Source organism: Heliconius melpomene, chromosome 4 (assembly GCF_056956725.1).
Source record: "Heliconius melpomene rosina isolate 202511_hmr_F chromosome 4, ASM5695672v1, whole genome shotgun sequence".
In the NCBI taxonomy this organism is placed as follows: Eukaryota; Metazoa; Arthropoda; class Insecta; order Lepidoptera; family Nymphalidae; genus Heliconius; species Heliconius melpomene.
In genome coordinates, this window is record NC_140392.1 from 4,316,855 (window position 1) to 4,328,345 (window position 11,491).

An 11,491-nucleotide genomic window follows, 5' to 3' on the forward strand; every position below is an offset into this window, starting at 1 on the left:
TATCAATGATGTAATTTTATTTTCATTCGTTCATTAATTATTAAAAATTATGTAAAATGAAAAGATCATTTACGGTATCATAGAACGTATTTACGAATAAATTATTATTTTTAAATAAAAACGCTTTTATGTAATATACTTTTATTTATTTAAGAAATCAAAAATTATCTACATAAGAGTATTTACAATCCATTACAAAAATCGATCAGATTAGGCTTTCGCTTTTGGGTCTACTCCACTTATGCTTATCCCAAAAGCCTGGCCAATTTTTTATAAAAAATTAAAACTATTAATTTTATTTCTTTGTTATGCACTATAAAGTAACTGATGAATATTAATAAAACTGTGTATTCACTCCCAATAATTTACGGACATTGAAACAAAAAGTATGCTTAACAAATATTTAATTAATAGAATACAAAAAATACTATAGGTATCAAACCTTTATTAAAATTAATAAACTTTAATAGGTATTTATTTGTTTACTTTAAAATAAAAATTTAAAATATATGTATAAATTAACATTAATTAATAAATACACTTAAGAAGTCTTTAATTTCGTTAAAAATGAATTTATCCCAGGTTGATTTTTCTTTTCGGGTATCTTTTTGTTATCTTTATCATCAACTTTTTTTTTCTTTTTCTCATTTTTAGAGCTCTGTTCTTCACCTTCAGGGGTTTTCTTCTTTTTCATCTTTTTCTTTTCTGACTCTTCAGTTTCAGTTGATGGTTTCAGTAATGGAGTAGGATCATTCATAATCATAGATAATTTTCCAAAGTAATTCCATAGAGCATCAACACATTTTTCTGGTTTCCCATTTGGTGTTTCCCATAACAGTCCATAAAGTCTTGGCTTTAATTTTTCCATTGGCTTTTTCATTTCCGATTCAAATTCATCTTCCAAGTTCTTTAATTTTGCTTTTTGTGTTTCAGGTGACAGTGATAATACATCATCACCATCCATAGTACCTTCCTATAAAAGAATATTGTTTTAATAACATAATGTCATGGTAGAATTGGAAATATATTTGTTTAAAACAATTATTAATCAATGTTGAGCAGCGGCAGCAGTGGAACAGTCTCACTGACTCTAAATGCAATGGTTGTGGGTTCAAACCCACCTGAGGGAGTGGAGTAGGGAAATATAAATAAACTAGCGGCCCGCTCGCGGTTTCACCCGCGTTATGTTATTATTAATTTCTGTCTCCATGACTACGTCCTAGTGACGTCTATGCAAAATTTGAGACTCCTAGCATTTGTAGTAACGAAGTTTCATACAAACTTTCGACCCCATAAACAACCCCTTAGAAATCGAATATTGCAAATTCCCGTCTTAGCGAGCATCTATGTCCTATTAGTAACTCCTATGCAAACTTTCAGATTCCTAGCACATGTAGTTTCTGAGATTTCGTGATGAGTGAGTGACCTTTTGATTTTATATATATAGATATTACCCTCTTTTGCCAAAGACAAAGCATGTTGCTGAATTCTGCATACCCTACTATGATATGGTCAACTAGTTGTGGATATTCTAAAAATAGCTGTTCATAACTGCAGATTTGACTTTAGGATTATTTCTTACTTTGGATTATTTACTTTCCAAGTGAACATGCCACACAAGTTCAGACAACCTAACTTCGACGGCCGCGAATCACCGTCCGTACTACATATACAAAATAAAGTGAGAATATAAATACCTCATCACTCAAATAACCATGAGGCACAAACACTTCATTGTCAACCTCATATTCATCGTTGTCTTGCTCCTCGTCACTGTTAGCAACACTACCATCTATACTTTCACCGTCCTGTACCTCTTCCCATTCTTCATCGCTGTCCACTTCATAGTCGAGAAATTTCTGGAATAATACAAAGTATGTTTAGTATAAAAAAATATTTGATATACAAAAATATATATTATTATAATGAAATTTATATGACTATGTAGATTAACCTAAATTTTCGTAAAAACTATTATAGTAAATGAATTGAAATTTATTTTGTTTGTATACTGCATATAAAAGTGGTATCATAAATATTTTAGAATTGTAAATCAATATAAATATCAGCATGTCTGACAAACAAGAGGTTTGTAGTTTAGTTTTAAGTATGCATTCAGTTTCAAGTATAGAATATTCCATAAATATGTAATAACCATTTTATATTCCCATATTTATTGTTTTATTCATTTTGGCTTACAAAACTAACTAAAAGGGTCTTCTAACATATCTGCTATTATTTAGCAAAACTTTGAATAACAAATACTGTTTCTTAACTATACTATACTTACATACATATGATTATAAAATATTTTATGCAACTATATATCTTTACTTAATAATTGTAGCTATTTTGCATAATGCAATTAAATTATAATAAATAAATGTAAAATAAAATCGATAATACATGTTAAATGTGAAAAAATACCTCATCCGTTTTAAAAGGTTGTCTAGGATTGATATTTAAACTTTTCTTTCTCCATGTACCCCAATATGGTGGACGTCTGTTCTCATGGAACGCGAGTAACTTAGGTCTAAGCTTTTCACGATTTGTTGCATCACAGGTAATTTCGCCAGCCCCATCCGCTGGTGGTAATTCATCTTCTGAAATAAACATTGTTTATAGCAATTTTATAGTATATCCTCAGATGAAGCAGGCTGAGGGATCCTGGTGTTTAATATTTTGTTACCAACACAACACCCAATTATACAAGATATCTTTGTTAAGTTTGAGTAGCAGAGCTCACTCTGTGCTGTGTCTGTTTATTAAAACAAGAAAATGAAAATACTTCATTTGGGAACTGAATCCATAATGATCTCGTCATAAAAGACCGTTGTCCAGTAAATAACAATTTATATTTAGACTAACTTACCAATAATCATAACATCATCATCTTTATCACTTAATGGCCATGTTTTTCCATCACTCAAAGGTTTCTGAATACCATTTTTCAAACTTTTAACATACAAAGAACTTTCTGGAACATTTTGTTCTTTCAAATGATCATCTAAAACTTTTCTATTATCATCTGTCAAGTAACCTCTAGTAGTCGGAGCAAGTCTCATATCAGATTTCAAAGTAAAACTTGATAATAAGTTATTCTTGCTTATTGCCCCTGAGGCAACTTGATCTTTTTCACCCTTTTGTTTTGGTACAAAGAAACTGACAAACGCCTCTGAGGCTTTTTTCTTTTTGTGTTCCTGTTCTAGTTTTTCTTGTTCTAGGGCTTCTTGTTTTTTTTTCTTCTCTTCTTCTCTTGCTTCTTTTTCTTTCTTCTTTTGTTCCTCCTTTTCTTCACGTTCTTTGCGTTTTTGTTCTTCTTTTTCTTCTTTGAGCTCTGTAATTTTATATTAACTTTGAATATAATAATAAAATATTACATATAAACATATAATTATACCATTTTATATCAAAATTTCTTAATTCAGCTTCACACAGTATGCCTATAACAGGGTAGCTACACTGATCCTATTAAGATTTATTACTCCATTAGTAAATTTGCTGTATTTACATTCTTTCTAAATTTTGCCACAATTTTATATTTTATATTCTAGAAAGTACTAGAATGGGGAAATAAAATTAATTAGTTCCTTAAGAAAACCGAAACCCTTAATTTATAATTTATTTAAGTAACATTTTTTTATCACTTAATAATAATAAGTTTTACTACTATCAATTTTTTCCCACCCTGTACTGTACAGTAGTACTACTTGTGTTTTAGTGATTTGTGTTTGTAATGTCATATACATATAATAACTAAATAAATAATAAAACAATTGTTTTACTTTTCTCTAATTCCCTTTGTTTTTCTTTTTCCCCTTTTTCCTTCCTCTTCTGTTCCTCCTTTTCTTCTTTCTCTTTCCTTTTTGCCTCTTCTTTCTCTTCCCTCTCCTTTTTCTTCTGATCTTCTTTTTCCTGCCTCTGTTTAGCCCTTTCTTCTTTTTCTTGCTGTCGCTTTTTTTCCCGCTCTAATCTTTCTTTTTCTCGTTCTTCTTTCTTTTTTGCGGATTCTAATTTCTTTTGGACCTACAATATAGAATATATTATTATTAGTTGGGGGCCATCATGCTCATATTGCAATGTCTGACTGTAAACGCAACACTTGTGGATTGAATACAACAAAAATGATCATTTACATATAACAAAAATACATAAACAATGATTCTTTTGAAATTTTGATAAAATCTCATTAAAACTACCCTTCTCAGTAGATCAAAACGGGCAGTAAAAACAATCTCGATTTTTCACTTTTGATGGCAATGGCAGAATCCAATTCTGCACTTTGTCTTACCTGAGCAAGGATATAATAATAATAATTAACTTTCTGAAGGCATTTGAACCCACATTGACCTCAATAAATAAATAAAATACGTACAGTTTTTATTTGTATATAACACTAGCAGCTTAGCTCGCATACCAACTATAATATTTTTATTATATTGCATTTGCCAAGAGATTGAAACATTCAATCATGAACAGCTTGTTTTCATAAATCTGAGAAAGTGCTGTCTTCATGATATCGGTCATAAGGACACCCATTTTCATACAAAACAAAAAAAAATACCCAATAGATCCAGTGATCTTGGTGTTTAAACAAACAAACTAATTCTTCTGCTTTACTATATTAGTAAAGAAAGAAATTAGGATGTAAATTTACTTTTATATTATTTTACTGAGTTACAGCAGTTGTTCAGGGGCTACAGGGGTTAATTGTTATGCACACATAACAATTAGCCCCTGTAGCATTTGATAAATTTGATATGGTTTTTCTAGAGACAAATCTCATATAGGTGTCTCATTCCTTCTGGTCAAATATATCTCTTAGGATTGGAACACTATGTCTAAATTGTATTGTAAAATAATAGTAAAATACTTAGTCATCTCTTACTAACTGTATTTTGTCACTGATTTTTGGAGGGGTGTTAAATACCAACCTTATTGTAATTTTTTTAGTTATTATCCTAAATTTGCAGGCCATAGGTTTAAATGAAATATGATTTGATTAGTCTCTCAATAAAATGCATTGATTAAATCCTGATAAATTAACAATTGCGATTTGTTTAAAATTTTTTTTTTTCTTAAAAGTCAATAAACACAGATGGTATAAATAAACTTATAACAATACCTACTTGCTTGGGTGTTAGATTGGCATTTGTAGATTCGTTCAATGAAACATCTCCTTGGCTATTTGTTATAGATACATTTCTTGCTGAGCGTCTTGGGGTTGACGGACTGGAGCTAAATGATTCATCACAGTTACTTACTATAGATGTGTTTGAGTTCTTGTCATCAACTTTTGTTTTAATTCTGCCAATCCTTTTAGGTGTAATGGCTTCCTCTGGTTTGTTCTTTTTATCATTTTCATCTTCACTATTATGTTTGTCTTTGGAAATTTCAGTAGATTCATTTTTGGCATCTATATCGCTACTTGAACCTGTATCCTCTATTGTGTTTTCTCTTTTCTGGTCACTATCATCTTCACTATCATGTTTGTCATCAGAATTTGTGGCATCAGTTTGTGGTTTGTTGATTGAACTTGTTTCTGAACAATTTGAATCTTCTAGCAATATAGTATTAATATCCACTTTATTTTTGTTATCTTTTAAAACTTCACTTCCGTCAACCTGTTTCTCAACACAATGTGTTTCCTCAGTTTCGTCAACTTCCATTTCTTCTACACTTTCAGATCTTTTTTCTTTGTTTTCGATCGCTGAAGTATTTTCATTATTATCAATAGATCCATTACATACATTTTTCTTTGTGATTTTGCTACTTTTCTTTTTCTTTGCAGCTTTTGACTTTTGTAATTTCTTTTTCCGAGCGGTATCAACAAGTTTAACAAATGGATTAATCTGCTTATTTGTTTTTTGCGCTTGTGGAGCGTCTTTACTATCCTCATCACTTATAACCACCGTTACTTCGTCCAACTCGTTTTCTTTTGTAATCTTCCCAACTTTTGTGACTGGTTGGGGTTCTGGAGCAGACAGCTTTCGCTTCCGTGTCTGAGGGGATGCCGATTTGGGTGATACATCAGCATCACTAATTATTTTAAATGGAAGACGAGCTTGCTTAAGAACTTTTTTTGAAGGAGTTACTTCTTCACTATCCGAAGATTTTTGTGTTTTCATGTTTATTTAATAAATATAACACGTTTACAGCAAACGTTGCTGTAACAAAATTAAAACAATATCAATAAAGAAAACAATCACATTGCAATGTAAAGTTTTATCCAAAAAAGTTTGACAGCAACAAGTAAACGCGGGAGTTTAGTTAACGTTCAGAATTTCAGTTCAGAATTTGTAATATTCGTAACCAATAAAACTTTTTTTTTTAAATAATTTATTAATCACATTTTAAATAATGACCATAAATAAATACAGCCAAGAAATAATAAAAGCGTTTTATATTATTTTAAAATTCAAACAGATTGAAAAACCACGAACCGCCATTGAGACCTACCTAAGGCTAGCCGCACACACACAATATTATTGACAATAATATTGACAATAAGTTTTTTTTATCAAAGACTGGATGAGAAAATAAACTGAGTCTAATCATCGCGACAGGTTGTGGGTTTGATTTCCGCTCGAGCGGATAGCTCTTGATAAGATTCCATGTTTTAATAAACTCTATTAAATGTTGTTTTACCGTGGAAGTAGTAATTATCATAATTATTTTCGCTATTCGCACTGTTTCCATCCTTAATAAAAAGCATTAACCCTTGGTAATGTGTTGACATTCCCACAATAAAATTTTAACTTTTTATATACAATTGTCAATATACCTAACTATGTAGGTGATTATGCTTTATTCTAGAATTGTAATTTGAAAATAATATACATACCAAATCTACAGATTTATTTTCACAGAAAACATTGTAGTTCTATTGAGCTGCGAAGTTCTTACTGGTCAAAAGTGTGTTTCGTTGTAATGCTACTTCTCCTAGATCGTTAAACCTACAGCTCTGAAATTTTGCAGGAACGTTGAGGACGACACGGTGATCCCAACGAAATGAAAAGTAGTTTGGTGATAATTGTAATTGTTTTTTTTAGTAAATAGTCAAAATGTGTCCCATAGAGTTAAGCTGTGGAACGTTTCGAAATTCACGCGCACAGATTGTACGTTGACTAACCTAACCCAGCGCGTGCGGGAAAAACAGTAAATTTCACTAAATTTTGCGCAACGTAGCTTCACTCAGCTCAACCCACCAAAATGCACTTTATTTTAAACTATTGTACAGTATTTCTTTATAATATTTCTAAATAATAGCTTAATAGCTATGCTCCATTTTTAAAAAAATATGTACCTTGTCAGCCTTAATATTTTAAAGGTTTAGCTTTGGTTTAGTGTGTCACTTGTAAATGTCACTAATATTAACGTCAAATTTAAAATTAACATTAAATTATATTAATTCTGATATCAAAATAATAACAATAAAGAGATGTCCAAAGCAAAAATAAAAAATAAATTTAGGGATGTATCTTATGGCTTACAAAAATTCAGAGATTTTCTCCTCGGAAGAAAGCACACTTTACACGGTCGCTTTCCACCTATGATGGCTTCTCGTACTTTACCACCACCGGACGTTCCACGAGGTCCTGATACAACGTATTCAAATAAATATTATTTTCAAAGAAATGCTTTCAATTCGGTTCACCCTCCAGTAGTAGCGCCAGTGGCAGAAGGGCCGCCATTAATGAAAAATAAAACAAAACAGGGTGCACCCCGCGAAACTATGCCGCCTAATGCTGTAAGTTTCTGTAATTTCCCTGTAGATATTAGTTATTTTTATTTGCTTTTATTTCAATTTCACGCTGCATCCCACACACAGGAGAGTAGGCAGAGGAAGCCCAGTGTTAAGACACTCCGTTCCCCACTTTCTGCCGAATTTTGGAAGCATTGCATATGAGTGGCGGATCTCGACGCTGCGCTTTGCCTCGACACCAGGGCGAAGACGTAAAAATATAAAATAAATATTTTTATTGTAATTACATGTCAATACATAGCTATTTTCTCAAGAAAAATTGTTTGTAATATCTCTTGTGTAACCAATATCAGAAGATAAGAAGCGTAATTCATTTCTTCATAATTTTTTTCAAATGTACCGAATAAAATAATACTTCGATATATAGATTGACTTTATTTGTCTATGGACTTCATTACAGATAATTAATTAACTTTTTATCTAATACATATTAGATATGTTTGTGTTTTTGTTTGTTCGTAGATTTGTTTCAATTTTGCTCCAACCCCCGGTCCAGCTTGGTGGTGGGATGGGCATTGTTATTATGAAGAAGTAACGGAACCTTCACCGCCGATAGTGCCCAAACAAGAAGATGACCTATGTCCGAAGCCTGAACAGAAATGAAGTTAATTATAATATTAAAGCAATTATGTTTTATGTTACGTTATGTTTATTTTGTACATAGAAGATTTATGTATATATTTATGAATTAATTTTGATATTAAAAACAAAGAGTATATCGTCGGCTAGAGTGTAAACCAGCTAATAATTTGCTTAATAGGTTTATTAAGCAAACTAGCGACCCCCTTGCGGCTTCGCCCGCTTTTACTACTGGATTATTCATATAATGTATGTTTGCAAAGCACTTAAGATAATGTGAAAATTAATTAAACTCTAATGCAACCCGCATTTTCGTAGTTTCAATAAGTATTTTCCAATTGTTTTACACAGCAAGGATTTTTTAGTAGGTACCGTAATTTTAAATCTGTGCTACTAATCTTTTCAAGTACTTATTAAAATATATTTAAATTACTATTTTTAGATAGTTAAATGACTATTTTTAAACGGAAGAAATTATAAACAAAAGCCTACCTACTAATAACTACTACAAAAAATATGAAACCAAATATATCGCGCTGAAATAATACATTCAACTCCAATTATCCAATACGTGCAAACGCATCTAAATCTTCGTTGCTATGCCTCTATAGCGGGCGGGTTTTTTTTTTCGAGCTTGTGGTTAATGCTGAAGAGGGTATTCTGTCCCTGATGAAAAGCAAGCACTACGTGGCTGCCTGTGAGGAAAATTAAATAGAATGCATTGGCTGGGAATCGAACCCGGGCCGCCCGCGTGGGAGGCGAGCATTCTACCACTGAACCACCGATGACTGCTCATGACGCGCTTGTATAAGCAAAACGTCGCGGGGCGCGTTTCGCAGCAAGGATGTTTTGATATTGTAACAACTTCTAAAGTACTTATTAAAATGAAAAAACAGTAAAAGACAGTTTTGATCTACATTAAATGGCCAGAGAGTGAGAGAGAGAGTAAGGGATAAGTAAAACTTGAGTCGGCACAGCTGATGAGTCAACGGCGTGATGTGTCAACAATTAAATGCGTTTTTCTCTAATACTACTCGCAATTTCGAAATAGTGTAAAAAGCAAATTTTATCTTCGTTTAACGTAGACAATTAATAAAGTATTTTAAAGGATAAGGATTAATACCATTATGGAAAAATATCCCTCACAATAAAAAATATATTGAAATTACTATTTTTAGACAGAAATATGATCACTACACGTTATTCTTAAAAGATAAAAATATGCTCTCGCGGACTTTTTTGTAGATCTTATTAAGAGGAACAATACTCCAGTACATTGTTTTGATGTACGACTTACCATTAAAGCAGCGCATGCGCGAAAGTGTCTCAACGGGTAGGACTTTAGACACATTTATCGTATTTATGTTAATTTACATAAGAATGTACAAATAATAAACTATATATAAACCTTCCCTGCGAAATACTCGACCTAATGGTAAAAACCGCATAAAAATCCGTTGGGTGGTTTAGAAGAAGAAGAGTTAGAAAGTTCAGACAGACACGAAAAGCGACTTTGTTTTATAAGATATATAGGATATAGGATATAGGATTATCAGACGAGACAAAAAATGTTCTTAAAAAACGATGAGTAATGTACCATCATAACAGTCAATTTTGTATGTTTTTAAGGGTTCTGAACATCAAAAGAAAATATACGAAACTCTTATAGGCTCACTTTGTTGTCCATCTGTCAAGAGCATTTATCCCTTGAAGCACAGAAAAACAAGCAAATCAAAAGACACGAGCGCTAATTACTTCCCGTGGACCTACAATTACTTATACAATTTTTAACAAAAAAAATACGACTTCCACCGGATCTCATAATCAGAACCTTACCAAACTCTCATCAAACTATCCTTCTAGTCCTAGTCTTGAAAATTTGGGTAATTGAGAAACGGAGTGTCTTATTATTAGGTTCCCTCTAGGTACATTATATGCGTTTAAACGTGGAACTAAAAAAATAGCTATATTCAATAAGTTGGTAACACAATTGTTTATAGTATTGTATGCTTCGCATGTTTTATTCATATTCCTTCACGTGGTCGTTGTGTCAAGGAAAATTGGGTAAGACAAACTCAGACACACACTTGAATTATTTATTGAGTAAGTTTTCATCATAAATTGGAATACTATTTGAGGGATATGTTCCCTTGAGATAACTATTTGTTAAAAATTTAGATTTTAGACTAATAAAAAGATTTCCAATTAATAATCTATATATATAAAAGGACTTGTCCTCACTGACTGAGGTAAGACGCACGCACAGCCGTAACCGCTGTGCGTAGAAACGTGGAATTTGGACAAAAGTTTACTTTCGTAATCTGGACATCCACTAAGAAGGGATTTTGAAATACTTTAACCCTAAAGGGGGGAAATAGGGGTTGAAAGTTTGTATGGAAAAAAATTTAAATCGGCACCAATTTTTATAAAATTTGAAATTTAGATTTTTAAAAATATTTAATTGAACTCGTGTTTCGTCGTTTTCTAGAATTCTTCCCCTAAGGGTGCAAATAAGGGGTTGAAAGTTTGTATGGAAAAATCTTTAAAACGCCACCGATTATTATAAAATTTTAAATTTAGACTTAAAAATATTTAATTGAACATGTGTTTCATAGTTTTCTAGAATTCACCCCCTAAGGGTGCAAATAAGGGGTTGAAAGTTTGTATGGAAAAATCATTAAATCGCCACCGATTTTTATAAAATTTGAAATTTAGACTCTTAAAAATATTTCATTGAACACATGTTTCGTGGTTTATTATAATTCACCCCTAATTACGCAAGCGAAGCTGCGCGCGTCCGCTAGTAGTACATAAAGGTGTTTAATTTTAATTTTTTTATTTTGATAAATAGAAAGACTCCACAGCTCACATAATTTGCATAGGCAAGTACGCTATGCAAGAAGTCGCGATTCATATTTCATTGATAAGCATTAAATAACTCTTTAAAATATACCAGACGTATTCGGGCCTTAAATAGATATTTTAGGCCAGGATTTAAGACATTGAAAAATTAAGATAAAAAAGTGGAAATGAGAATAGTGTAAAATTTATTAGTCTGAATAAGAATCGAACGCACAACCGTCGAGATTACAGTCAGACACTGTTCCACTGCGCCATGATGGAAATGATTTAAATAAAAGTTATGGA

General features: G+C 31.8%; 2 protein-coding genes and 1 non-coding gene across 4 annotated transcripts; 1 reads left to right on the forward strand and 2 right to left on the reverse strand.

Annotated features, from left to right (window-relative positions):
• Positions 1-387: 387 nt before the first annotated feature.
• On the reverse strand, positions 388-6,265 carry LOC146539495 (uncharacterized). Of its 2 annotated transcripts, none has more exons than XM_085208271.1 (6): positions 5,130-6,265; positions 3,786-4,026; positions 2,873-3,337; positions 2,428-2,600; positions 1,698-1,859; positions 388-973 (listed from the first exon to the last, which is right to left on the reverse strand). In XM_085208271.1, the coding sequence occupies exons 1-6, from the start codon at positions 6,126-6,128 to the stop codon at positions 542-544; spliced, it is 2,472 nt and encodes an 823-aa protein (XP_085064397.1). In that variant the 5' UTR covers positions 6,129-6,265; the 3' UTR covers positions 388-541. The 2 variants fall into 2 exon arrangements, with proteins under 2 accessions (XP_085064397.1, XP_085064396.1); XM_085208270.1 differs by having other exon boundaries at positions 2,428-2,603; positions 5,130-6,264.
• An 870-nt stretch (positions 6,266-7,135) lies between these two features.
• Positions 7,136-8,401, forward strand: LOC146539496 (uncharacterized). The gene is made up of 2 exons (XM_085184891.1): positions 7,136-7,750; positions 8,228-8,401. Exons 1-2 carry the CDS (start codon positions 7,442-7,444, stop codon positions 8,366-8,368), a joined length of 450 nt encoding a protein of 149 aa, XP_085041017.1. The 5' UTR covers positions 7,136-7,441; the 3' UTR covers positions 8,369-8,401.
• Positions 8,402-9,061: 660 nt separating this feature from the next.
• Positions 9,062-9,132, reverse strand: TRNAG-CCC (transfer RNA glycine (anticodon CCC)). The gene has a single exon. It is a non-coding gene; the product is annotated as a tRNA-Gly (tRNA).
• Positions 9,133-11,491: the final 2,359 nt, after the last annotated feature.

Bases quoted from the DNA above. Each gene is read 5' to 3' on its own strand.
- LOC146539495 (XM_085208270.1), bottom strand. From the start codon at position 6,128: ATGAAAACACAAAAATCTTCGGATAGTGAAGAAGTAACTCCTTCAAAA. The intron at 4,027-5,129 runs GTAGGTATTGTT...TCTATATTGTAG, and splicing joins CCAATCTAACACCCAAGCAA to GTCCAAAAGAAATTAGAATC. The intron at 2,604-2,872 runs GTAAGTTAGTCT...TGTTTATTTCAG, and splicing joins TGATGATGTTATGATTATTG to AAGATGAATTACCACCAGCG.
- LOC146539496 (XM_085184891.1), top strand. From the start codon at position 7,442: ATGTCCAAAGCAAAAATAAAAAATAAATTTAGGGATGTATCTTATGGC. The intron at 7,751-8,227 runs GTAAGTTTCTGT...GTTTGTTCGTAG, and splicing joins AAACTATGCCGCCTAATGCT to ATTTGTTTCAATTTTGCTCC.